Genomic DNA, 27408 nt, shown 5'->3' with positions numbered 1-27408 from the left:
TGGGGTGGAGGTGGGGGGATGGGGGCGTACACAAAGAGAAGCAATGCCAGATCCAGGTTATTTTTGTTTTCTTCCAAACACAGGCAGGATAGCAGCTTGTCATTCCAGTTGCCAGAATTTACAAGAGATGCTTTTCACATCATTGTGCTCTTGTGCTCCACACAATAACAGCAGAATGAGACAGAGAAAACCCCAGAAGAGAAAAGAGCTCTGACTGCATGCCAAGCAGTGCACTGACATGCATGTAAGTGTGCACAAAAAAAGACTCAGAGTCACATGCTGCTCGGAGCACATTCTCCTGAATTCACTCGCTCTATGTCCCTTAAGAATAAATACAGTGAGACTTTAGCTGAGGAGTTTGTGAGCAGCAAAGAAAATGACACAAAGAGAGCGAGAGAGGAAGAGAGAGAATTGGGAGAATGAGAGTTGCCACAGCAATGCTGTAAAATTGAAATTCAGTATCTGCATCAACATGCACCGCAGCATCATCATCCTCTGGAGAGGCAGCCAGGATCCTTTCATCCTAACTCTTTGCTTTTTTTTTTTGTTTTTGGTGACTGCATCAAGGATATGTGAGACAGTGAGAGTGCAGTCCTGATTGCTACCAAAGGCATTTGCTTTCAGAGGCAAACAGACCCACGCCTACAACTTCAAGTCCAATGAGCGACAAGGCTAAAATGTAACAAGGATGAGTCCTTGAGATTCTTCTTTTCTTTTGCATGAAAGGTCTCTACCTATCTATCTATCATATTTCTTCTCACATCTGAATTGACAGCAGCACAACACTTGGAAGTTTTGAAATAGAAAGAGAGGAAAACAAATCAGCCTTAATGCGACCGAATAAGCTAAAATGTTACTCTTTGTCTTTATTAAAGAATATACAGTCAGAATAGAAATGTAACTTTGAAGATGGATATACAGATTAGATCATTATTTCTGACTAGCCCACAGGACGTCTTAATGGGTGACTTGTGCCACCTGTAGGCCGCCCATCAGTACTCATTACTGAGATGATGTGAACTGACTTTGAAGAGCATCCACATTCTTCACAGAAACACATGGCACATTATTTTTTTTATATTTGTATATGTATGTATGAATGAAACTTCACTTTAACCCCAGCTGCATTACCATATATCAAACAAAGACGTGGTGTATTTTAATATCAAAGCAGTGTGAGGCTTGAGCTGGTGGGACCTTAGCTGTCACTGAAACTGAGGAGCTTTTCCTTTAAAGCCGCTATGGTGGATTTGTTAGGAAAGAGGCATTTATACATTTATACTTACATACCCAGCAGTTTCAGAGAGAAAATATTTTTAATTTGGGTTAGGATTTTGGTCTCTCCAGGCTCCTGAGGAAAATATCCTCTTTTGATTCTAAATGCACCTTCATGTTCACCAGCTAGTTGTTAACTGTGTCTGTCTGCTATTGGTGCAAGGACTATACAGGGCTTTACTATGACAGGAGGGAGATGAGAGTGTACCAAAACGGTAATGTTACAGCCAGACAGCTGAATCAAGAGCTGGAAGTCAATAGAAAGGTCAGCAATGCTGATAGGAGCTGCAGATTTGGGTAAGAAATTCTCCGTAGGTTCATCATAACTGCTTGTTTGATTAATTGTTATCATTATGTGGATTACATCCACTAAGTTAAATTTCTCCGTAATAGCTCCACCAATTAATCACACACACACACACACACACACACACACACACAGACTCAGAGACTCACCACTTTGGTGTCTGATTCATGTATTTCCATGACAAACAGCGCCCTCTACTGTCGACTCAACAAACTGCTCCACCAATCACAGCACAGCAAAGGTCAGGAGGAAGATTTGGAGCTGATAAAAGATTGTCTTTAATGTTTGGCATCGTTAATGAATTCCATACCACAGCAGTTATGGGAGTAGGAAAACCACTTTTACAACCAAACACTGTTTGATCATGCTAACACCATATGTACAGGAAAGCACATTGAAAAGTGTATAAAGTATTTATATGAGAAGACTCAAAGTCAAGAACGGTGGAGACAGCCACAGTCTAATGGATTTGTCCTTTTTCAAACACTGATTATAGATATTTATCAATTACATTGATCTCTGGAGTACATGTATATACACAAAACAACAATAAACCTTTTTGGGGTGTCTGCAATAATTCTCAAAAATATTTCACAATACTGCTGTATGTACAATAACAGAATTTACATTGAAAAATTCTATTGTACCTATATTTTGAGTATCACTTCAGTCACAACTTATCTTCAGTGCCATCAGACTCACAAAAGATACTCACATATTGTATATATCTAAACTCAGGTTCATCTTCATACAAAGTACAGCAGCTTACGCAGTACCTGGGCCTTCTGTGTCGGTACAGTTTCTGAAGTATGTTCACACAACTGATGATCTCACATACAAAAATAGATGTTGTCTAGTCAGCTGACAACTTGATGTACAGTAACACAAAGCATCCACCTGCAAAAAAAACAAACAAACAAAAAAAAACAACCAGTAAAACAAGTAATTGTTAAAATATTAGCTATATCCTCCCAACCCACTACAATAAACAGTGCTGTTCTTCTGCTCCACAAACAGTGAACCTCTCTCTCTCTCTCTCTCTCTCTCTCTCTGTCCGGGCTTAGGCAATCTCCTGAAACACATCATTAGTTTTCACACAACAGAAGGTGATCAAGAAAGAGCCGCAGGCAGAATAAGAAATATTAGCGCTACAAAGCAAACAGCAACCTGAAACCAAAGCGGGACAAAACCATACAAAAACATCACTAGGTAGATATCTTTTTTTTTTTTTTTTGTTCCTTCAGGGAGTGAATAGTGAAAAGAATGAAAAGGAGAGCGGCTGTCTCTAAATGAGCTTCTCACAGTCCGGATGAGAGGTCAAACTGCATTTGAGTGCACTTAAGGCAGGTAGGCGATTCCAATGCTGTCTGAGCGGGCTCCTCGACTGGCCGCTCAGTGGGCGGGGGTCTAGACAGTGTCATCAGACACAACGCAATGCCAATGCAGCTGTCCAGTATTCAGCCCTCACTGCGAAATATGGTCTGACAACCACACAGAGAAGGAAAAAGATGGAAGGGGGGATAAGAGAGAGAGAGAATGGTGTTAGTTTTCATTGTCCAACAAAGTCCATTGTCCAGGCGGTTGAGGTGTGGAGAGTTCTCGTTCCATGCCTTCTTCATTCACTATGAACATGAGACATGACGGGTGTGGGACCTGTCTGTCATTGTCCTCAGTTTCCCCTCAGTCTTCCCCTCAAAGATATCTCTTTGTCACACAAAACAGACAAATAGAGACTTCTTCAACAAAGACTGAACTTAAAGCACTTAAACAAAAACCAGCATTGCAGCTTATGCAATACAAATAGAACATCTTGTCTGAATACATTCACGAAGGTGTCCATACGTGTGGTACGGACAGGAAATGGTCATCAGTGACAGCGACTGAAGTTCATGTCCCTTGAGATGCCGATCCGAGAGAAGAGCTGCGAGTCCAACCTTCTAGACCTGCGCTTTGTGACAGCCATTTGATATGATTCACTATTAAGGAGCACTTAACAGTGTTTTGAAAAACATAGTGGATATAAGCCTTTGAAAACACTATAATGTATTTTGTATTATGTATTTATTTATCAAAATAAGAATTCATATATATATGAAGCATTTAAAGCAGAGAAGTCACTTCACTGTGAATGATAACCTTCGGTCATTGCCTTGAGTTGTGAAAATTACATGAAATGCAAAATTAAGGGAGTTCAGAGCCTATACTGCACCTGGGATCACATTGGTTATGATCACTGTTGTCATATTTCACAAAACTGTGGTCGTATTATTCTTAAATGAAAAAAAAAAACATGCTCACAGACGAGTTGTACAAGTGTGTACAATCAATATCAATTTCTGAACAAAGCTGATCTGTCTTATTGTTCAGCAGGTTTTTCTTTTAGCTATATCTAAGAGGCCACACGGAGCAGTGACGGCAGCTGTGCCTGTAGTTTCTACAGACTCATCATTCTTTCCTTCATGTGCACTGATATTAAATCACAGGGCGAGAAGGGTCAGCCGGACGCACTCCGCCGCTTCACGTAAGACTCTTTCCATTAAAATGCTCCTTTTATTCAGTGTAAATGAAGGGAAGAAGACAAGGAGAAGAAAGCTCTGTCTGAAATGTAGCTGGAGCCTCCTCGTCACTGTGCCTCCTCATGCTCCTCGCTGATGCACTGCTCCCAAGCGTGTTTCCCCTGGTCCTCCCTGTGGCCATGAGGGGAGTGGAAGATCCTGCGGGGCAGCGGGATGGGTTGAGGCGGCAGCTCCTCCTCAGGGATGCAGCCCTCTCTCAGGTAGGGTTTAGGTGGCACGGCTGGAGGCTGGGGCCTGCGGTAAGGGATGTGGTGAGGGCCATGAGTGGGGACGTGGTGGTGAGGCGGCGGCCCGTGGGAATGGCTCTCCAGGCCCGGGTGGGCGTGAGCGTGGGGATGCGGGTGGGTGTGCGGATGTGAGGCAGGGCTGCGGTAATGGAAGGGGCGGACCTGGTCCACGGAGTCGATTTCTGGTCCGCCGTAGTGGATGTGCAGGTACGGAGAGGCCAGGTACTCGTCAGGGGGGGACCACAGGTGACTGGGAAGAGGCTCCAAGGCATCGTTCCTAATGGGGCCAGGCTCTGGATACTGGCCTCCAAAGTTACTCTCGCTCAGAGAGGAGACCCCACTGCTGGCGCTTCCTGACAGAGTGGAGTTACTGCCACCCAAAGCTGACTGAGGACTGGTGGGGGAGCCAGGGATCGGGTGGAGAGGAGACTGGAGAGCGAGAGAGAGAGAGCGAGAGCGAGAGAGAGAGAGAGACAGAGAGAGAGAGAGAGATTGTGTCATGGGTGCACTTCTCTTGATCTACAGAAAAAGAAAGAGTGTCCTGGACTTCTTCACTACTCATGCTGCCTTCACATGCTGTCAGAATTATTGGAAATACAAGTGACAAATGAGAGCAGTTGAGGAGTCAACAACTACTTCATCATTCCGACATTGTTTGGATTTCAAACACTGCAGCACTTGAATATGGCTTTGTGATTGTAACTACTGGAGTGAGAAACAAACTGTCTACACTCAATCATAAGCTGTTGCAGTGTTATATATTCAATTAATGGACTTTAAGTGAAGGCAGTGAGTAGGAGCTTTGTTTGAGGCAGGGTTAGCGTGACAAGGGATGAGAATTTTGGAAGTTACGATTACATTTTCAGCATCAAATCTACATGTGGTATTTGAGTAAGTTTAGAGACAGAGGAACAAGGAGAAGGGAAGGACGAATAGGAAAAGCAGGAGGAGGAAGGAGAGTGGCTCTCAACTATGGACTGAAGAAGTCTCTGCAAATATATACTCCACCATATTTCCTATTGTACTTTTTACTCCAACACATTTATCTGACAGGTAACATTGAAACAGTTCATAAACGTTTCAGTTGGTGACCTTGTTCCAGGAATCAAAGTATACAGCTACTTTCTGAGCAAAACTGACTGAGCAACAAATATGGCCAAGATACTGACACACACACACACAGAAAAAAAATACTAACAAGCTGCTTGTGTCTGATATTTCATCTGTTGTGAAGTTCAAATTCTGTCGTCAAGACTAGATATACCTTTCGAAGAGAACGAACCGGCAGGGCAGGGGGAGGGTCGCTGTTCTGGTGGTGAAACGCATCACAGTGCATCAGGAAGTGTCCTGTGAAGTGAAATGCATACGCGGAGATCATTTATACATTACATAAAGGTCTTAAATAACCTTGAAAGCCAGCTGACCTCTCACAAGCTCAGGTTTCGTCTGGATAACAGCACCAGTAAGCCCAACAGCTGGAAGTAAATCTGGGCTCTCGACACCATATAAACCATGAGTATGAAGTAAAAGGAGAAAGTACCTGGTGGGAAGGATCTGGGTGGGACAGGGGGCATGATTACCCCTCCAGTAGAAGCTGGCATGTAGGACACCTGCTCCCTGTTCTCACCATCCAGACTCCAGCTGCTGGGCGCGTTAGGAAACACTGGAATGGTAACACATTAACATGTTAACACACACACACACACACTTTGCTGCAGCTCGTTTACATAATATACAGTACGCCCTGAGGGGTACCTTTCTCTGGTAGGTTCACGTGAGGATCAGCACATGGCTTACAGGGACTAACTTGCTGGAATAAGGCACGCTGCATGTGGTTGTTCTGAAAACAACAGAGTGAGTGACTTAGTTAGTTAGTAACAGCTAAAAATGGGAAACTCTTCAGAAAACAGGGTCTCCAGGATTTAAACAGTGTATTCGACCAAAAACCTTCTCCTATCAATGTTATTGATGACCATGATTACAAATACATTTTCCCACTTGCTGGGCTGTAGATCTGCCCCACCTGTCCGTTCTCTGCCATGTTGTAGTACATGGAGTTGTTGGCCCGCTCACGATGAGATGGCAACAGAATCATCACTTCCCGGTTGTGTTTGGCCTTATCAGGCAAGGACGGGGAGCCTGGAAAGACAAAAGACATGAAAAACTTTCTAATTGCTGATTTCTTACTGATCCATGAATGCAGGTAATTTGTGTCCGGCTACCTTCTAAGAATAATTTATGAGATATCTATGAAAGATTCTAAAGGATCTTTGACTGATAAAATCATTTCTGCAGATGTGTTACTTACCTCTGGCACTCGAGGGAGCAGAGTTAATAATCTGGGAAGAGTTGGAGCGGATTGAGCTCAGGCTGGAGGAGGACGGGCTCGGCTGCAAAACAAAAACGTGTTCTAAATTTATATTTTATCCAACAGAGAGAAAACTAATAAAAATGCGTATATAGCTACAGCATCAATGTTGAATAATACAAGTATTATATAATGTTCCACATCCTGAAAATACATGTGAGGTGGGCTTCATAATGTGCATTACAAATCCGTACCATTTCCACTACATTCACATCAGTCCGTGTCTCACCTGCATGTGTAATGCCTCCTCAGGGTGCTCTCCCATCAAGCCGTCGGTCATTATGACAAGGTTACCCGCCTCGCTTGATGTGTGAGAGGACAGGGAGGAGGACGAGTGACGAATTGAACCCTGAAGGTTCAGAGGGCTGCAGGACAAGGACAATGTTGGAGACTGTAAAAAACACTGAAACCTGTGTGTGCATGTGTGTGTGCGTGCGCTAACGTGTAGAACATATGCAGTTCACTTTCATGCACCACTTTTCAAACATTACAGATAAGAGAGGACATTTAAACCAGTCCTGATTTGTTACCATAGTTACACTTGAGGTTAAGTCAAAGAGTTTAATTCATGCTGCATTTTGAATTCAATTTGAATTTGAATTGGGCTGCAGCTCTGATGGGAAACTGCATATTCTCCCCATTTGTCCAAAAATAATTTATAGAGTGAAAGTGTTTTCTGTGGTAGCCCTGTTATAGAGTGGCTACCTCTTGCCACAGGCTCTGGCTCTGAGGTGACCCTTCACAGGACGATCAGTTTAGAAATGGAAATAGAGAATTAAAATACAAAGTGTGAACCTTTTGTTCAGCCTGGCCATGTCTTCACGCTGCCAGCTCTGGGTGGAAACTAGAGGAGCAGTGCAAATTTTATGTGACTGACTGACCTGTGTCTGTGGATGAGGCGCACACTCTCAGGGCTCATGTGGCTGTGGGAGGAGAGGACGCCTCTGGGAGAGTTGACCCCTTGGCACCCTGCGGGGCCGAACCGATCCATGCTGGGCACACCCTGCTGGGACCCAACCATATACTGCTCTGAATATTTACACTGCTCACAAATGCACACACAGAAATAGAATCGCAACAATAAAATGAACATGGCTCAGACAGAACACATAAAATTGGGACACATGTGGGACTACTCACGTGATGTAAACCTGTCCTCATCATGTGGAACTGATCTACGAGCTTTTTGTGCAGGGGACGCATCTCTGGATGCACCAGCTTCTCATGAACAGCCAGCCCCACCCCGAGAATGTGCACCTGTCACAGGAAATGAAAGGAAAAAGCACTGAGCAGGATGCTTCCTTCATTAACAAATTAGATTGTTTAACCAGAAGTTCCGCATACGAGGCTGACCTGTTCTTGCATCAGATCCTTCAGATGTGTGATCCTCTCTGTGTCCTCTGGGTGACTGCTGATGTAGTCCTTATCAAAGAAGGCCTATTGCGGAAGAGTAAAAAGATGAGCATCCCAATTCATAACCCAAATGCAATAAACCCAGACATTCATTCCTTCCTCTCTACCTCCTGATATCTGGCAATGCCTCCGTTCACAGCAGCATCTATGACCCCATTTAGGCACATGCTGAGCGGGTTGATGTTGCCATGGTGCTGCCTGTGTTGGTACTGGCTAATCAGAGTCCGCAGCTCCTGCGTCTTATTCTCCACCACATAAATGGCGTTTTCCAGAGGGCTCACCTCCACCTGGAAACGAATAGACACATTCAGCCTAAACCACCTTAAAAGGGGACTAGGTCTATGAATATAAACACATTTCCCACTCCCTCAGCGGCATGGTTACCAGGGTTACTTTGAAAACTGTCTAGCATCCCTCAGGAGAAGGAGCATGTGAAGTATAAGATCACAGAGAATGAATGTTTCAGCTCCTCACCACTTCTCTCCTTTCCACCTCCGCCCAGCGAGATATCCCGGGGAGAGGACGGGAGAGAATCAGGGTTGTTCTCTCAATCCACAGACTCTATTAAACACAGAGACAGGGAACAGAGGTTAAGCAATCAGAGAAAAAGACCCTCAGGAAGACCATAACAATAGCCAGTAAACTGATAAGAAGCACATTTACAAGTATAGAAAACATCGATGGAAAAGACACAATGAAAAAGGCTCACTGCATTGTGAGTGGCCATGGGCATCCTTTTACCCTTTCATTTGAATTGTTGCCTTTCAGACCACAATACTGCTTCCCTCCCCCATTTACTGAAAACTCATCATTGTTTTCATTTGTACCTCAGCTTTTAAATGTTTTCCATTTTAATGTATATGGTAATCTTTGTTATTGAAAGGTGCATACAAGAAGATTATCTTGTCGTTGTTGTTGGAATGAAATACCTTGTGATTCGGCTGCACACCAATTTACCTACGGGGACAAATAAGCAATCTATCTGTCTTCTAAAGATGGTAACATCATGAAGGTCTGGCGGAAAACTGTGTCTAACTGATAAATAACCAGGCTGGGAAAAGTGAAACATCAAAACAGCATTTTAGTGTAGCATGTGGGTCAGTTCAGTCAAGAGGAACAGTGAAAAGTCCTGCAGTGGTTTGATTTCGAATGTAGGTTACTGTGTCGGAGGAAACTACAGTGCAGCATCATGTCTCGTCCAAGCCTCTAAAGCCCCATGGGTCTTATAGCACGTTCGCTGTACCAGTACTACATGCAAGGGGGTGAGTAAAGTGACAACAACAAAAGTACAATTAGGGCTGAAATGTTTAGCAATTTAAGAAAATGATAATGGTTAATCATCAGTCATTTTATAAAGAAAAAAGGATCAACAACCTTTCCTGCTTCTCAAAATACAAAGATCTATTCAAAGTTATTATAAGTTTTGCTTAGTAAATTGAAGATGTTTTCATGGGCATGGGATTCATCTATAATGAAAAAGATCAATAGTTATTGCCGTAAATGCAATAAAAAAGAAATTCAGTAAATATGGTAGCCACGGTTGATCATTTACTGAAACTCTCTGGGATATTTATTTAATTTGCGGTCATTTACTTTGTGCTAATTCAGTTTTTTTGTCTCTGTTTTTGTCTTGCCACATTCCATCATTTTGCAGAACTGGTGATTAATCCTTCTGCGGTTCGGGCAGGCACTGCTGTTAGTCACAATTACAAGAACTGTTTCAAAAAAATGTCATTTTTCGGGAAATCTCTGATATTGCAGTCACAACTCAAGTAAAATGAGAAAATCTGAACATATTGGACCATTTCTTTGCTTCACTTCATTAGTTCCTTGTCCATTTCAGTTCAGATTTTAAGGTTCTGATAACTTACAAGTATGTCCCTTCATATCTGTCTGAGCTCTTTAAACCTCACATTTTTCTCGATAAATGAATAAATCTGCTAAGCTTAGTTCATGTTTGTACTCACAACGAACAAAACCCCTGCCGCTCTCTGACCCTTTATTAGACTGATGTCCCTCAAACACATGAGCTTTCAAGCTGTGTGCCTGAATCTCCCTCTGTCTCTCTCTTTCTCTCGTTTCTTCTTCTTGTCTTCTCTTTTCACTAAAGCTACTCTGTGTAGCTTGTGTAACCATCCTCCATCCTGGGATGGATCAAGGGTGTCACATCTTGCATAGTTGGTAAAGCCCCTTGAGATAAACTTGTGATACTGGGCTACATGAATGAAACTGCCTTGATATACGTTGCCTGGAAGGCTCATTACATTTAGAAAGATTTGCGGTATGAATTCAATCATTTCTTGTTTTTAAACTAGTGTTACATCTGAATTCAGTATTTTTGGAGTGTTCAAACGTTGAATTGCAAGGCAGAAATGGACAGGAAGTGGCCGGTTCTCCATACCCTGAACTCATTCTCGCGGTCCTTGGGCCCCTTGTGGAAAGGCCTGTCATAGTGGAAGCGACTGACATTGTTTATGCGGTAGAAACTCTTGATCCTCTCAGGCACACGCTCCAGCTGAGGCACATCAGAGATGTCTGACACTGGGGTCACCGCATAGATCTGCAAGTCTAGAAGCCAAGTGTCAAGGAAGTGACAGACAGACAGACAGACAGACAGACAGACATGCATATTCATAGAGGAGGTCGAGCAAGAGGGATATTCAAAGAAAATGCTTACAGAGAGACTTTGGTATGACCGTCTGACTCTGGAAATCAACTTCAACAACTATTTGATTAATTACGCAAAAGAAAATTAAGCATCAACAGTTTAAATAATCAGTTGATAATTTATCAAGTAAAAATGCCAAATATTCACATAGTTTTTACCAGTCTTAATAGAAAAGTAAACTACATATGTATTAATAATAAAAAGGATTGTCTATTTTAGCTCTCTAATCAGAGCAGGATACACTGAGCGTCACTCTGCAGGATGGTGTCATCAGGTTGGTTGGGATGCTGCATGGCAATGGCTTGAGGAAATTCCCCCAGCATCCTTTGCTGGAAGTCCTCAAGTCGTTCATAGTCATAACCACGACAGACAAACTCCTTGTTCTACAGAAAGGGGCACAACAACAGCTGGATTTATTCAAAGCTGACAGTAACATGTTGATGGGAAACTGTTGCATGTGACTAGAGCTGTAGCGAAGTGGAAGTACACTCGAGGAAGCCATATAGTCATGTTTCTGGTCACCCAATTACTTTAAGTTCAGCATTCACTCTTTTAGCTCTAAGTTGGTTCTCCACCAACTCCTAAGGGAAAGATCTGGCCCTTTAGCTGTTAATGCGAATTAACATGAGAATTTGTGCTTCAGCTGCCCGCTGTGGCAAAATCAGTAAAGTTGCAGCTGGGATGGCTAAACAGTGAAACTTGTTATAATGCTTCGTAAAGTCGAGGAGAGCAGCAGATAATTCTCTGTAAGTTCATCATTATGAATGATCACTTTAACATTGTCACATTGTTTTCACATTATCATTTAATATATTTCATACCAATATCTGTTATCAAAACGAGCAGTTTCGCATTTAGTCTTGTTATTTTCCCGCAAATGAAAAGTGGAATTGGTTCAAAGATTCACTAAATGAAATGAGACTGAGACTCTGATGATATTCTTGATGTGAACAGCTGAGAAAACTGCCAGAGGGACAACTGATGCAGCGACAAATTTTTAACTAGCTCCACTGTTTTTAGTCGCATTAATGCCACATGTCACGCTGCTGATCTTCCTGCTTTCCTACACTCTTCACATATGGATAATTAAGAACTGAACTACAAGAATGGATCAGCATCTCTCTCATCTCTATCTTACTCACTTATTTGGTCTCATTTTCACTTTCTTCATGTTTTTTGTCTCGCACAAACTACTGCAGCTGACTTTGTCTCCCGCTGAAGCATGAAGGACAATAAGCAGGATCGCAACTGTGTCAGGATGGATACGATGAAGCCAGATACATTAAGTCTTACCCTGAGGAAGAAAGGAAACTTCCTGCCATAGAAGCCCATTCGGAAAAACTCTGGTTCAATCCTCTGCTGTTCAATGATGTTGTCATAGTATGCTGCCTCCATTTTCTGTCACGGAATGATAAACAAGCAAAGGAGTCATGATGAATAATGATTTAATCACACACATTGCTGAATCTCTGCATTTCCTGATGAGTGCGTGGGTGTGCACAGGTAATCAGGACATTGTGTTGTTGCCATACACACTTCACACCGCATAAGAGGATCAGAATGACAGTGGGAGCTAAAAAAAAAATTTCAACTTCCAGCATCACATTAACAGAAGAAACAGGAAGTATGCTCTCACCCGTATCCAGCTGAGGCTCTGATAATCATATAAAGTCTCATACTGGAAAGCCAGCTCCCGACAGAGAGAAATGCCATATTCCCAGCACTGCAAAGTCAAATATAAACGAGACATACAGAGTGAATGGAAGACGTCATTAAAGCATAATTTGTCCTTTACCATAAAGAGAAATCACTGCATTGTATTGTCATTTGCAAGGAGGGAAAATTACCTTCATAAGAGTCTATGCAATGTTATATGTCATATGCTATGCTATATATGTTCGTCTTCTGAGCAATATTTACTAAAGGTCAAAGCTAAAAGAAGGAATTTCACAGCTGGAATTCAATATGTCCTAAAAATGTATGCGATCACTACAAAGAGAACAACAACTTCAAACAAATACTTAAATCACCAAGGACTTCTAAGCTTCATTTTTGGCCGGGTTGAATTTTAATTCATTTGAAACAGAGGGTGATTCCACAGGTACAAAACACCTACCGGTACTTGTTTTTATTTATTTATTGTTTTTTTCAAATGAATGGCACAAATGAAGGAGGCCACTTTTATTTCCTTCTCAGCTGCTCCCAGCGTCCAGAGGGCATTGTCCTCTCCAAAGCACAGAGACCCGTCAACTAATTTAATTTCGGGGATGAATACCAGCCAGAGAGGAGTGATTTGAAAAAGCAAATCACATCTGAGCTGATATCTGACCCTTACTGAGTAGCACTGTGATGTGGGCAAAGGCTGGCTACATGTGTGTATTCATATTACATGACATTCAGCTCTGCTTTGCGGAAAACAAACAGGATATATGCCAAAGCAGTGACAATCAGATGATTTTGTTCTAATAATACAAAGGTCTGGCTTTTAACAATGTAGAAGCATGTTGCTTTAGCTATAAAAGCTGTGGTGGAAAGTACATTTACGCAGCTGATGCACTTAAGTGCAATATTGAATATTCCCAGTTTATGCTGATTTATACTTCAGCTTCACTACATTTATATTTCTAGCTGATAGCTGATACACTTTCACATATAAAACACAAGATCAACTAGTAAAATATGCTCCACCTCCACCAGCTACAATATTAAAGTGCTACTTAAACATTACTGAGCCCTATCAGTAATAGTCAAATAATATATAAAATTATTATTTGACTATTACTATTATATTATATTAAAATACATAATGACATTGTTGATGGCTATTTTGTATAACTATTAACATAATTACAGTACAATTAGTACTGTACCAACACTACTATACATTTACCACTTACATTTTGATCTGTATTGTTGTGTTCACTTAAGGTAAAGATCTCAGTACTTCTAAACCACTGTATAAATGTAATTCATTAGGTGCAAAAAAGACTAAATATTATGAAAAATACATTTATTCATAAAATAAAAACATCATAACAGAGCCATAAAAATCACTGGCAGCTAGCAAAAAATGAAAAACACGGTTTAAAAAAGATTTGAGAAAGATTCCATGAAAGACTGCAGGATTCTAATGAGGGTTAATGAGGGCGAAATTTAATTAGGTTTGGGAACAGCTGCACTGCAGATGAGAAAAAACAGCCGCTTGAATGTTGTACAAAAAAAAAACATTTTGAAAAGCCATAAAACTTAATGACTTTCATTGCGATGTGACTCGACTGTTCCGTCACTATAAATACAAATTGGCCTTACCTCCATTTTCTCGTTTTTACTGTTTGAGCTTCAGCTGCAGCTCAGCCAAAGCCAGTGTGGGTCACTAATGATGTGCTTTTAACTGGCCTGAAGTCAGACCAAAAAAAAGAGCAAGAGAAAAAGCCGTAAAAATTCACTTGCCTTGCCCTTGTTAAAGTAGTGGAGGATTTTACGGCTCAGGTTCTCCTTGCGTTGCCACTCGCTCTGGCAGGGGTAGTGGAGGAAATCCCTCAGGGGCCGGTCCTCCCACTGCAGCAGCTCCCAGTACAGCAGCAGGGTGAACGCCGCCTCTGTTGTCGAGGAAAAGTATGGGTCAAAGGTCATCAGGGTAAAAGTGCACCACCTCGACTATGTGCTATATAGTACGGCAGCAGATGTTCACGTCTGGCCGCAGTGATGAACTGATATCTGCCAGTTTTTTGTGAACAGATGGCGTGTGACATAAGGCTCAGTCAGTGGTGTAAGTTGCCCACAGTGAGGTGAGGAAGTTCAGATATGCTGGTGACCAGAGGTGCAAAGTGCACCCGCACAGTTGAAATCATATCAGCAGCTCCCCTGTTTTTAATTATTATTATTTTTTTAATTAACAGTTTTCCTCAGTTGCTTCGGAACAATCCTCAAATGAGAATCCTAATTCTGAAAACACAGTGAAATTTTCAAACCCAAAATAAAGCTTTGAAGGAAAATTACAGATTATTATTACACATTTATAAACGGTTACTAACTAACATTAGTTATTTTGTGAGATTTTTCTTTATTCTTGACCTTTAGGTGACTTTAAGTCTTAATGCGAAATGAGACAAAGAAACAATTTTAGTGACTCCTGCCATATTAAAATTGTTTTTAGATATTTGGCTGTCTTAGCTGTAAGAATTGTGGAAAAATTGTAAAGAAATTGTGCTTTCTCAATATTTTCTCATATTTTTTTTGATCAGTCAAAAGGATAACTAGCAGTTTCATCAATAATGAATATAATCATTAGTCGCGAACCTTGAAATAATCATGAATACATTGAATCAAGGTTGCATTCACATCTTTTAACTCAAGAAAGTTTTTATTTTAGGCAGACAATGATTCACACTGTTAAAACATGTGCAAGCACAGCCAGGCCAGCTCTGCAGAACACTGATATTTGTTGCAATTATCTTGCCAGCTGCCTGTTGTTTGTTTTACGTAAGTGATGAATAAGGTTGTATTTAATTAGTCATATTTGGCTACATTTACATGCACACAATAAAGCCTCCACAGCCAATAATGTGAGTAAAGCAAGAACACTTAAGCTGTTTACACGATTACATAAACTGACAACTTCCCCTGATTCCCAGTATACATGATTGAGAGTGACATTAATAGACCTGATTAAAATTTTAAACTGCAAATGACTGATTTAGCCTTTTTTTCATGCATAATGCACAAATGTGATCTAAAGTCCCAAATCACAAGAAAAGTGAAAAGTTGTCTAATGTCTTCATGTTAAACTGCCAGCACATATTTATGTCAGCCGATCTCCTGACATTTAGTCTGTCTATTTAGCCATTCAAGGGTCTTTACCTCGCAAGTATGTTTTCATCACACTTTCTTATCTATTATGAGTATCTTCCTTGTCTGTGGCTGAAGGGAATCATGTGGTGGAGTTTTCACCAGTTTTCATAAGATGATGCTCTCAGACTCTGTTGTACTTTGATTACAGAAAACCATCCAGGTCTAAAAAAGTCAGCTTGTAAGACTTAAAACATGTCTTCAGTTGCCAATCAGATCTCTACATGGGACTCCATGTGCTGATAAGAATCATACAGATTAAGATAAATATTTGTGCTGTTATAACAGCCGTAAAACAAAACCAGAGAGTGAGGACCACCAGACAACCCTGAAGGTGCAGTCAAAGTGGATTTCATCAGGTGATGAAGATCCATTGGTAATTTCTCAACTGCATCTGCTCTGCTTCTTCTCCAGGTGCCTCCACTGGTAAAATCCAGTGAATGGAAGAAGATTTAGAAGACTTAGAATTAGAAGAGAGAGTAACAGAGGTGAGTCAAAGACTTGACTCTTGCTCCTGGCTCACTCCGAATTACTCCACTCCAAATTAAAATACCACATCACTGAGCCATGCACATCACAAATAGTGATCCAATATCTCCAGTTACCTGTGAAGTCCTCCGCTTGGAGATGCAGGTCACACAGCTTGTGGATGTAACGGATGTACATGTCCTCCTTGTTGACTTCTGATTTGTAAAAGTTCTGGAGTTGAATGAAGACGAAACCATACTGTTAAAATCTTAGTCCACGTGTGCAAATATTCAAAGTGTGTTTCTGAAATTCAGGCTAGAATGTAAAGAACATCTCACCATAAGGTTAACAGAACCACCAATCTTCTTGGTCTCCATCTCATCTCCTTTCATGCAATCCCTAAACATTAAAAATGGTTTATTTTTCTCATTCACCTACAAATTCATGACATTAACCATTAGCGCTGCTGTGTGCAACTTAATCTCAGCACACCTATAATCCAGTAATCGCTCCACAAGTCTTGTGACTGACGTGATGAATGAAATTCCCGTCTCTCTCCAGGTCTCCTGCTCGATCTTTTCCAGCAGGCTGCACAGAAAATACAGTAAGATGTTTTTGCTAAAGATGACGAGGACAGGAAGTAAACAGATATGAATGAAAATGTGTCTTAGTCTCAAGTGCGAGGGCGTTTCACCTCACCTTGGATAAGGACCAAAGAGCTGGGTCCTGGGGCGTGACAGCCAAACAACACAGAGAAGGATGAGAGAAGTAAATAATGTGAGGGCAGGATTATCCTGAGTATCACTTCACAGGCTCACTAAACAGGTTTGATGCTTACAAAAGGCTGAAGAGCTCTCTGTGATTATCATCGCCTTTCCCATCTGACACCATGCTGTCCAGCTTATCCATCAGCTCTGCTTCCACCTACACACACACACACACACGCATACATTCAGCCAAAAGCGGGCCATCTTTATCTGCTGCAGCGCAGTCTGTAGTTCATAACATAATAATGTCATATTGACCTGTTTGAAGTTGCCGTTTTTCCTCTGCTCCCAATCCATCATGTCATGGAAAATTGGGATCATGATATTTCGAACTTCGGTCTGAGGTACCAGGGTGACGCCAAGGAAGGGACCCATCATTCCCGGGATGAAGTGTGGCTTGTTGTCACCTGGATTACACAGATTCACAAAGATTGGAGCATCACGTTCTTGTTAATCTCATACGAATAAAAATGTAGGCGCTTCATTGCAATACGTGTGTGTATGTGGGTCCTGCGACGCACCTAATTTTTGCCACATGCTGAAAAGCTCATAAGCCATCATGACTCTCATATCGCCATACCTACAAAGGCAAGAGTGTGAGGTTTAGTACAGAAAGTTTGAGAAATAATTAACTTGTGTCGGAGAGGATGCACACGGTGAATACACGCCGGATTCTTACTTGTCAAGGATTTTCTTTCTCTTAGCCGGACCGAGCGTCTCCAGCTGCAGACTGGGCTGGTTGATGTACAGTACGGTGAGGCTGAAAAATGAATTCCACACCTAACACACACCGCAGACAAAAAAAAAAGGTCAGTAAAATGCATGTTGAAAAGTTTCAGAAACCGAATTATGTGTTTTGTATTTTGCAGTGGCTTTCCTGCAGTTCAGCCACAAACCTTGAAATCAAAATCTGCCTCTGAGAAGTTCTTGTGTAGCGCAGGAGACATGAACTGCGTTGTCACCACGATGATACTGCAGAAAACAAACATGCCGTCAGCTTGCAAAACGAGGTAGTTGCCAAAAATAGATGGAGAAACTTGCAAGACAAGCATCACCTTCAGAACAGGATTATCAGAGGAGAGCCTGATCTAATGGTTGGCTGTATTCCCTTACCATCTCAGGGACAAACACCGCTCGACAGAAATGGAAAAAGCACACTCACTGACTGGTCAGAAGTCGCATGACACTCCAGTCTCGGGGAAAGATAGTCAGTTTCATCAAATTGCGGAACACACAGAAGATCTTCAACAAGAACTCCTGCCAAAGGATGGATTAAGAAAGTGTATGCAGGTATGAAGTTAGCAAGCTGTGCCAAAATCTTGTAGTCACGATCAGCTGTGTGACTCTGAGGGAGTTTCTCACCTTCAGCTCCTCCTTGCTATGGAAGTTGTTGAGTAGATGATGAAAGTGGATCTCAGTCATCTGTTGGAGCAGAGAGAGAAGGCAGGAAACATACTCCCCCTACACAAAAGGACACGGCGGATGTGGACACACGCATTTAGGGTTATTTAAGGTTAATCAGCTCAAATTTTCACGAAATTCCAACTGTTTTTTATTGCATGTCAAAGAGGCACATTGAGCAGATGCTGACCGTTATTTCGGCGGTGCACTGGGGACAGCGTTGTCCTCTGGACGTCTCCACAGAGTGAGACTTGCTCATGATGGACAGCAGGGTCTGCAGCAGCACATCCAGAAGGCTCTCCACCATCATCTCCACTTCCTCCTGAACAGAAGACTCCTGAACAAAGAGAGCAAGTAGATGGAAGCACAGAAATGCTGAGTCAGCTACAGAGATGCACACATGCTGCTGAATGGCCTTAGTGTTAATGTCACAGCTGCATTATAACATGACCCAGTATATTTGTAAAGAAAACTGACATTTTCTATTGCATTTACTGAATCACTTAAACGTTTTTGAAATTACATGGGAATTTCAGTTACATATGTCTTGTAAAAAGTTCTGTACCATGGAGCTTGTCTTAATTATGGAAAAGATGCTGCTCAGGATGCCAGAACAGATGAGGAGCTCCCTCTGCTGGCGCAGATGCAGGTGGATGTGGTGCAGAACCACCGGCAGCAGAATACTACGAGACTCTGCCGGCATAGACAAAGAAGGAGAGAAGAGTGAGGATAAAGATGCTCTATGCGCATTAGGTTTACACATGTGATTGTTTTGGTATCTTCAGGGAAAGAAAACACTTTGCAGAAGCCTTTAAATTGTCTCACCAGGGAAGAAGAAGAGACGGCTCTCAACTGTACGAGCAATGGACTGCAGTTTGACTACATCCATAGACTGGCCAATGTCCACTGTGCTGGGCATGCTCCCTAAGGTGCCCCTGACATATTCAGCTACCTCCTGAACAGTGAACATCTGCAGCAGCTCATCAAAGATGTCAGGGAAACTGTTCAACAGTGCTGCCTAAGGGGGAAACATAACAAGGACACAGATAAAAAAAAACCTGCAGTCTCCATATGAATAACATTTTTCAAAGAAGCCACACTGACATGTAGAAAAAACATCACAAACTACAGCAGTAATCTTAATTTCCCTCCACTGATTCTCCAATAATCTGTACAACAGTCAAATCCAAAGGACTGCCTGCATGTCAACGACTTAAGAATTCATGATCCTGTTTAGGCAGGCTGGTGGAGACGCACTGCTTCTGCTGCACTGTGGAACTGACACAGGGGGGCGCTGTGACTTACTGAGATGGATGACAGCACCATAGCATAACCACAGAAAGGCATGCAGCTGATCACACCCCTATACTGTCCAAGAGCAAGCCAAGGATGGGACAACAGGTGGGGGTGGGGGATTGAAGCACCAGTCAACAGACCGCGCAGAATGAAAACATTAAATAAGTAACAAGAATGAAACAAGAAAAACACGTTAACGAACAAAAATGAGTCAATGAATCATGAATGCAAACTGAGAGGATGAATAAAAGAGAAAATAAAAACATTTATAAACAAAGATAAAATAACACATACGATGCTTTGTCAGAGTGTCAGTCAGTGAAAATGTCTGAAGGTGTGAGCTATCTGACCTGCGTGAACACCAGGTTTTCTGAACTGCGGCTGTCCAGACTCAGGACGAAGCGGATCGACTGGAAGAGCTCCTGGATGCTCGCTCTGAACTGCTCCTCCTCCATTCCGCAGGTGGCTCTCGAGTACAGGATACGGGACTGGACGATGAACTTGAACAGGTACTCTAGAGCCTGGGGGGTGGGGGCATACAGTCAGCTAGTAGGATGGATAAGCACTGAGCACAGGCTGGGTTTGTGGTTGATCATCCAGGGATAAATAGATAAAAGAAACACGTCCAGTTCTCAGGTCTTGTAACAGAATATGTTGTCATATGATCTCACCGGAAAAGGATATTCAGAGACCATGTGGAAACATTTTAATCCGCACACGTCAATAACTGCAAAGATTTTTGATAACTTCCTTCCTCTCACTTACTGAGACCTTACGTGGCATCACATTACTCCTTATCAGCCTTTCTGTTTGACCTTTTCCCCATGTCTCACTGATTAGTCCCAGTGGAAAGACAGACTAGAAAGGAAGACTGTGTGTTACTATACCCTCATGGCCTCCTGGATGTGGTCCTGTCGGACGACCTCAGCCGAGCGGTCCATGTACCACTTCAGACATCGAATCAGCTCCCTGCAGGTTTGAAACGATCAATAACAATCAATAACAAGTGTAACTCTGTAGGTATCAAAATGCAAATGTTCCTAATTGTTCTGAACAAATTCAGCAAAAAATAATTAAGTAAATCTTGTTGTACTTGTATGCCAAAGCTCCAGCAAAGTGGTTTTGGATGTAGGAGTCCATCACAGGTCTGAAGTGGTAGAAACGGCTGTCCCTGAGCAGGTTAATGATGAACACCTAAACGCACACACACACACACGCATGCACACACACACACACACGCATGCACACACACACACACACATAGAGATGTTATTCTTGTTTCCTCTGCTAAAAGGCAAAATACACCATATAGAATAAAGAATATAGTTGTGCTCGTTTAATTTTCCTACCAGTGACTGGAAAACCAGCGGTCCGTATTTATCAGTGTTGTCATCTAAAAGACAAAATAGTGTATCCAGGACATCTCGCAAGAACTGTGAGGAGAGAAAGGAACAACATTCAGCAAAACCACCACATTAAAAACCTTGTGGGTGAAACTAAAATAGAAACAAAGGGTAGCCCCTTCATCCAAAAACATGGCAACAAAAGCTCTTTTCTTTTAATTCTTAAACGATTATGTGACTTTTTTTATACAGTAACATGTTGTGTTATGATGTTTTTTTTTACTCCAGTTTTCTTTTAAAACTTAAAAAGTTACCATGCATTACTACTTTTTCTATCTAAATACAATTAGAGAGGGATTTTCATTGCAGTTGATGTCAAGGATGTTCACTACGCTGTGCTGCTTCACAGAGGGTAAATAATTATTTAACAGTAGATTATAACAGATAAATAATGTGATGGCAGTGACCTTGACAATCTCCTCTCCATTAATCTGACGTAATCGACCCAGGATGTCCAAAACTCTGTCTGGATGGGCCTTCCAGTTCAGAAGAGCCAGAAGGTCCACTGAAAACAGAATAAAGTCAAATCAAATTCAACTGAAATAAATAGAAAGTGGGAGTATGCACATAAGAGCATGTACAGTGTTAGATTACCATTTTGTGTGAGTTTGGTGGAGCAGAGTATTGTGGAGACCCAGAAGGTTTCTTTGGGGCTTCTCTGGAAGGGCAGGTTGGCCGGCAGGTTTGGGCAGCTGTTGAAGTCCTCTTTGCAACAGGGCAGACTCAGATACAGGCCCTGGTTACTGAAGGTGGCATTTTCATCACACTAGAGGATGGATACATGAGGGAAAGAGAAGATCCATTAAGGTTGGGAGACATTTGATTGGGTCTTCAATCTTGCTTCTATTCCTGTCCTTATGAAAAAAAAAAAACCCTTTAGCTTATTAGCATAATGTCCATATTACATTGAGTAGTTTTCTGGCTACTTGTGTTGTGGAAGAGGGGCTAAGTCAAAGCCAACTGGACTTGGAGACGGAAAAACTTTCCAGAGATATCATCTACATCCTTTTGTAGCTATTTGGTGACAATTTTTTTATAAGGCAACTCTCTAATTTCTGTGTTCATTATTGTATTTTAGGGCCTATAGGTGGGTGTCCCAGGTGAGAAAAGGCTGGCTATATCCTATGGACAAAAACCCTTTTCATGGTACTGTTGGATCAAGTTATTCAGGGCTGCTCAACTATCACAGAGTGGCTACTATCCATGCTTTGGTGAAGGAGCACAGACAAAATGGATGGTGCATTTCATTACAGGCTGACAGAGCAGACAGTGACCCAGGGTGCACTGCTGAGAAACATCAATAAAGACATGCAGAGAGCTGCCAGCAACTGTCTGTCAGCACGGGGACACCCCACCATTGGAGGTACACCCCACCACAGCCAAAGGCCAATTTAATACACTCAACTTTTAATTTAAAAGCAAAAGGCACAAAGATCAAAGTTAAAGAGACACCCAAGTGTGTCTTTCACTTCACTTTGTGTTTATATATGAGCCATTACGAAGACATTATGCAGTGGTTCTTAAAGTTGATACAGAACAGCATACATCTAAACTGTGTGTGTTGAATCTGCGCATACCTTGTACACATACAGCTCATGGCTTTCATCTGACAGTGTGGTCCCATCTTCTCTCATCAGAGGAGTGAAGGCAAAACCAAACAATTTTTTCTCTCCTTTGTCCTTAGCTAAAACCAAGCACACAAAAACATCACGTATCGTCATCATACAGTATCTACAGAGTATAAATCATACTTGTGTAACTCAGTGTGTGGTCCAATCTGTCCTAATAAACCCATGTACTCAGGTACAGAGAGAGATTACTGCCTTTGGGCTGCATAACTGACTCACTGGAGCAGTGTCTGAACTCAAAGCGTAGGTGGGACCCCCTGAAACGATCTATAGGAATTGGCAGTTTGACCATCTCACTCCAGCGAGGACTGTTGTTGTGGTACAGTACAAAGGAGCGATATTCACTGTTGTTGGGCTCCCCGCTGCCCAAACTGATGCAGTCCTGAGAGAGAAGAATATGACAGAATATTTTGGGTGACATATACCATTACTGACGTAACAAGTTACCACGCGGATGTAACATTACAGCCATCATGTGTGTCATACTTTGAGTGTGTCCCCGTCAGCGTAAAGCACATAGAGAGTGACTTCTATGTTCTTCTGGACACTCTTGCCTCCCCTCTCAAACTCCCCTCGCTCCAGGGTCAGATACAGGTCATTGCGCGTGTCACCTAGGATAATTACACAGGAGAAATTTTAATTAAATTACAATGCAAGTTGAGTGGCCACTGGGACAAACTGACAGTGTAGTGAGTGAGGAACTGTATCCAGCTCTCTTTATACATCTGTGCTACTGAGAAACAAGTGAGGTTACCAGACCTCTATAGCCCACTGCTTATCAGCTGATCACTTAAGGGTACATTAGCAAGTAGTACCATAATACATACATCTCCAACAGAACACTTTACAGTCGTCATGCCTTGTTGGTAATGTAGGCGTCAGGTTTTGAAGAGGAAGAAGGAGACTAAAAAATTTCTCTGGTTCTGCTGCATGATTTTTGGTGCAGTGCAAACTCAGCTGCGTACTCCTTTAAGCTTGACACACTAGCTTGGATATCATGAGCGAAATAATTGCCCTACAGCACCGTCTCAGACTCTCCAGTGTAGTTTCCAGTCTAGTGTTACCCACAACAACAGGACATCTCAGAAATTCCTAAACTGTGATAACAAACATATCACCTGCCGTGGTGATGTTAATATGTTAGAACGCACACGTCAGCGTCTGCTCCACAGATGAACTGCGAGTGGTCAACATAAATTAAGATGCAGTGCGAATAAATCGTGCACCACACGTCATTGTTCCTGTCAATGAGAATTGACCTCGCTGAGTTGTAATACACTGTAGCTCATGGCCGCCTCAGCAGCTTATGTGAGGTCACTGTTTAATAGAATAAATATCAGTGGCAACAGTGGAGGACGATACAGCAGTTATTTATAAAATCAGATTATAGTTATTTATATCCAAGTCATTTCCTTGGGGACGGATGAGTCACAAGGGCTGATATTGGGAGGTATTTCGGGCTAACTGGAAAGGAGCTGGAGAGGAGAGATCATACATTTTCTGTAGCCAGAAAGCAGAGCAGTGTTATCTGATGAAATATACAGAAATAAACACACACCTCTCCCTTTCTCTCTCTCTCTTTAAATTGTCTTTGAAGACCTGTGCTCTTCATAATTCGCTCAGCACCTGACCTAAATGTCTAAACAGGGAGAGGCGGACTGAAGAGTCTCCAAAAAGAAGCACTCCTACTGAAATAAAAGTAACAATACAACAGAGATCATTGAGAATACTCAATTACAGGAAAAATTCCCGCAGTACTTGCAGCAAAAGTACAGAAGCACTCTGAGCTTAATGTACTTAAAGTATCAAAAGAAAAAGTGCCTCTCTGAGTGTCATATTAAAAGATGTTATAAGACTGGTCAAACTTGTGTCTCAGTGTATAAATGACACTGTACTGCTGTAGCTGGTAGACGTGTGTCTAGTTTAAACTGCTTTATACGCAGTTAGGTAGTTTAATGTTCCCAACGTAGGTGTCGAGCCCCCGGGAAGGGCAACAAGAAATATCTCGGGTGTCATGTGATGATAAATGAGGTACAACGGAAGAAAACAAACTTGAGTTAATTTTTCATGATTTTTCTCTAATCTTTGCTGTAAAATATTGGATAATTTACCTTTCCAAGGCTCAAACTGAGGTTTAGAGGGAGATTGTTTCTTTGGTGGAACTTAACAACTGAAATGTGACAAGAGGCCAACTTTTGCACAAATATTGTATTTAAAGTTTCTAAAATCCTAATCTGTAAAGTAACCACTGATTATAGCCGTCAGATAAATGGAGTGCAGTAAATATACTATAATATTTTCCTCTCAAATTTAGTGGTGTTTTAGCATAAAGTGGTATCAAATAGAAATACTCAAGTAAAGCACCTCAAAATTGTACTTAAGTGCAGTACTTTCCACCACTGCAGAATGAAAATACAGCACGTACTGTGAAACCAACTTAGATGGCTATTTCCTCATCACCACAGTTCATGTTGCTCTCACCTACATCTTTTTAATGCTACTTTCTACTGTTTTCTTCTATTCACTCTTTAACCTCCATCCTCGCTTTTCTTACAGCCATCTTGCCCTCTCCCGCTGCTCCTTCATCTGCATTCTCTGTACCCTCATCTGTGACCTTACCCTCTTTTCATTCCTCCAAGCCATCTGGCCTCTGGTCTCCACCTCCTCTCTCAACCTCTCTGTCCCCATTACCGCCCACTGCTCTTTGCCTCCTCACCTGGCAGGATGACATCTGGGAAACCCAGTTTGCGTGTGAGTGCCAGGGCCCTGTTGAACACAGCCTGGTTCTCCCGTCTGATGTGCTCCAGCTCACCCCGCAGCAGCTGCAGGGAAATGATGAGGCCTGGGGGCAGTAGGGAGGTGGGGCATGTGTGTGTGTGTGTGTGTGTGTGTGTGTAAATGGTGGGGGGAAGGGCAAATGAAGAGGTGTAGGGTTGTGGGAGGAAAGTGGAATTGAAGGAAAGAAAGTGAAGGGACGAAGAGGAAGGGAGATGGGAGATGGGAGATGGGAGAGGGGAGGGACAGAGGGGTATTTAAAGGACATTAGTCAGAATGTGGGGGAGGAGAAGACAGACAGAGACAGGGAGCGAGGAGAAACGGTGTTATGGAATTACGCAAAGAAGCAAAGAAAAATGTGGGTTCTGCACAAATCTAGTGACAGGTTTTTGTAAGGCATTAGTCATATATCAAACTGTGAGACGCTCATAAAAAGAGAACTAATAGTGAATGAGGAGACGCTCACACTGAAGCCATTTTGAAACTTCCACACAGCAAGATTGTTTAATACCAAAGTGACCTGCATTACAAAGCGTTTTCTCCGTCAGGTGATTATTATCATGCTGAGAGCTAGAGATGGTTACAGTCTTCTGTAATGTGAAGTTATGAAATTAAATTGACATTGATAAATATGAGGTTATAGTCTACTAGTAAGTTCCATATTTTGGGAAATTAGAGGCACAAACAACTTTCAGAGCACAATCTTAATTGTTTAAATAGAAAAAAATGGTAAACAAACAATTTTGAGAATCAATTAATTGTCATTCATCAAAGTTATTTGTTAAACAAAAACAAAATTCTGAAATTCGCTAGTTCCAGCTTTTCAGAAGGGGAATATTTGCAAACATAAAATACAACCAAAACCGTATGTATGTCTAGATATCAAAATGTCATGACTGCATAACCTGTACATGACTTGTACTGTACATATATCTATCAGCAATCACATGACCTGTTGGCAGTTGTCTTTGAGCAAGACAAGGACACCCTAACCTGCTTACTGTGACTCACTTTGGATAAAAACATTGACTGCCTTTGATGTTTTCTTTCCTCTTTAAAACTAACCAAAAGAAAAAAAGTTAAATCTGGCCCTTGGGGAAACACGCAACACATCTGTAGAGACATCATATTTACCATAGTTGGTGCTGGGAGCTGAGTACTTGGTGTTGGACTTGCGGATGATGTTCTCATGTATCTGGTACCACTCGTTCTCATTGTTACATCTACAGAGAGAGAGAGACAGTTGGGTAGGACTGTTAACAACGCACCCATTAGTGGGTCCAGATGGAGGGATCAGCAGTGTGCGCATGGGGACTACATGAACAGCATGTGTCCCAGAGACGATTTCCTCCTGGAGAAAAGGTAGCAGCAGGGGGAGGTGCTATCAAGCAGCACATTAGCCCAAATGCACAGCTCACTAAGCAAACCTGACAGCCAGCTCTCTACCAGCCTTTTTCATTACTGTGGGCCCGTAGGCCCCTGGGATGGCATGGGGAAATGCACAGACTGGAGCGTTATAGGAGCCGACAGTTTGGAGGCAGCTCAGCACTGAATCACTGCTTGCTTTTTAAAGGGAAGAGCTCTTTGCCTCAGCAGAGAAATCCAATAACAACGACAGCTTTCTATTCTAGAAATCTTTATTTCACACTGAGTTATACTGTTGTCCTGAAATTTTACACAAGAAAAATGTCATACAACAGGATGGTGAAGTGTATGAATGACCTCTGACCTGGAGTGGACCCTGAGGAGGACTGATGAGATGTCCTAGCTGTTGACTGACAGGAGAAAATGCTGAGCTCGGTGTAATTTTTCTTTGTCCTCTAACTTTGTTCAATTATCTAAGTGTCATCTCTCTCTGCCGCTTCCCTTCTCCTTCCTTGTGTCTCCTATCCTCCTCCTCCTTCTCTGGGTTGGCTGGCGTACAGGAGTGGCTCTCTGTGGTGAAGCCTAACAGAAGCAGCCAGATTCACAACACGCCAAGTGCCCTA

General features: G+C 42.0%; 1 protein-coding gene across 1 annotated transcript in view; it reads right to left on the bottom strand.

The window, feature by feature from the left end:
* Nucleotides 1-1748: 1748 nt before the first annotated feature.
* The window catches only part of LOC124063562 (dedicator of cytokinesis protein 3-like), a 47549-nt gene continuing 21889 nt past the window's right edge, over nucleotides 1749-27408 (bottom strand). Inside the window, exons 13-54 of the mRNA XM_046397339.1 lie at nucleotides 26555-26643; nucleotides 25362-25487; nucleotides 23132-23256; nucleotides 22865-23027; nucleotides 22595-22701; nucleotides 21612-21783; nucleotides 21425-21522; nucleotides 20964-21047; nucleotides 20708-20808; nucleotides 20502-20583; nucleotides 19965-20135; nucleotides 19144-19336; nucleotides 18884-19011; nucleotides 18509-18655; nucleotides 18280-18378; nucleotides 18080-18174; nucleotides 17814-17889; nucleotides 17597-17697; nucleotides 17439-17497; nucleotides 17176-17324; nucleotides 16989-17074; nucleotides 16850-16876; nucleotides 16643-16738; nucleotides 16489-16549; nucleotides 16288-16381; nucleotides 14285-14433; nucleotides 12471-12557; nucleotides 12128-12232; nucleotides 11076-11217; nucleotides 10568-10734; nucleotides 8641-8727; nucleotides 8274-8453; nucleotides 8107-8190; nucleotides 7894-8010; nucleotides 7635-7756; nucleotides 6983-7118; nucleotides 6694-6775; nucleotides 6409-6524; nucleotides 6141-6225; nucleotides 5926-6048; nucleotides 5650-5732; nucleotides 1749-4814 (exon numbers count right to left, since the gene is read on the bottom strand). Of these exons, the coding sequence (XP_046253295.1) occupies nucleotides 4206-4814; nucleotides 5650-5732; nucleotides 5926-6048; nucleotides 6141-6225; nucleotides 6409-6524; nucleotides 6694-6775; nucleotides 6983-7118; nucleotides 7635-7756; nucleotides 7894-8010; nucleotides 8107-8190; nucleotides 8274-8453; nucleotides 8641-8727; nucleotides 10568-10734; nucleotides 11076-11217; nucleotides 12128-12232; nucleotides 12471-12557; nucleotides 14285-14433; nucleotides 16288-16381; nucleotides 16489-16549; nucleotides 16643-16738; nucleotides 16850-16876; nucleotides 16989-17074; nucleotides 17176-17324; nucleotides 17439-17497; nucleotides 17597-17697; nucleotides 17814-17889; nucleotides 18080-18174; nucleotides 18280-18378; nucleotides 18509-18655; nucleotides 18884-19011; nucleotides 19144-19336; nucleotides 19965-20135; nucleotides 20502-20583; nucleotides 20708-20808; nucleotides 20964-21047; nucleotides 21425-21522; nucleotides 21612-21783; nucleotides 22595-22701; nucleotides 22865-23027; nucleotides 23132-23256; nucleotides 25362-25487; nucleotides 26555-26643 (5203 nt within the window). The 3' untranslated portion in view covers nucleotides 1749-4205. The remainder of the gene's footprint in view (nucleotides 4815-5649; nucleotides 5733-5925; nucleotides 6049-6140; nucleotides 6226-6408; nucleotides 6525-6693; nucleotides 6776-6982; nucleotides 7119-7634; nucleotides 7757-7893; nucleotides 8011-8106; nucleotides 8191-8273; nucleotides 8454-8640; nucleotides 8728-10567; nucleotides 10735-11075; nucleotides 11218-12127; nucleotides 12233-12470; nucleotides 12558-14284; nucleotides 14434-16287; nucleotides 16382-16488; nucleotides 16550-16642; nucleotides 16739-16849; nucleotides 16877-16988; nucleotides 17075-17175; nucleotides 17325-17438; nucleotides 17498-17596; nucleotides 17698-17813; nucleotides 17890-18079; nucleotides 18175-18279; nucleotides 18379-18508; nucleotides 18656-18883; nucleotides 19012-19143; nucleotides 19337-19964; nucleotides 20136-20501; nucleotides 20584-20707; nucleotides 20809-20963; nucleotides 21048-21424; nucleotides 21523-21611; nucleotides 21784-22594; nucleotides 22702-22864; nucleotides 23028-23131; nucleotides 23257-25361; nucleotides 25488-26554; nucleotides 26644-27408) is intronic.

This window comes from Scatophagus argus, chromosome 8, assembly GCF_020382885.2.
Source record: "Scatophagus argus isolate fScaArg1 chromosome 8, fScaArg1.pri, whole genome shotgun sequence".
Classification (NCBI taxonomy): Eukaryota; Metazoa; Chordata; class Actinopteri; family Scatophagidae; genus Scatophagus; species Scatophagus argus.
Note: the sequence above shows the minus strand (reverse complement) of the source record. Positions and strands in the feature narration are given on the sequence as shown.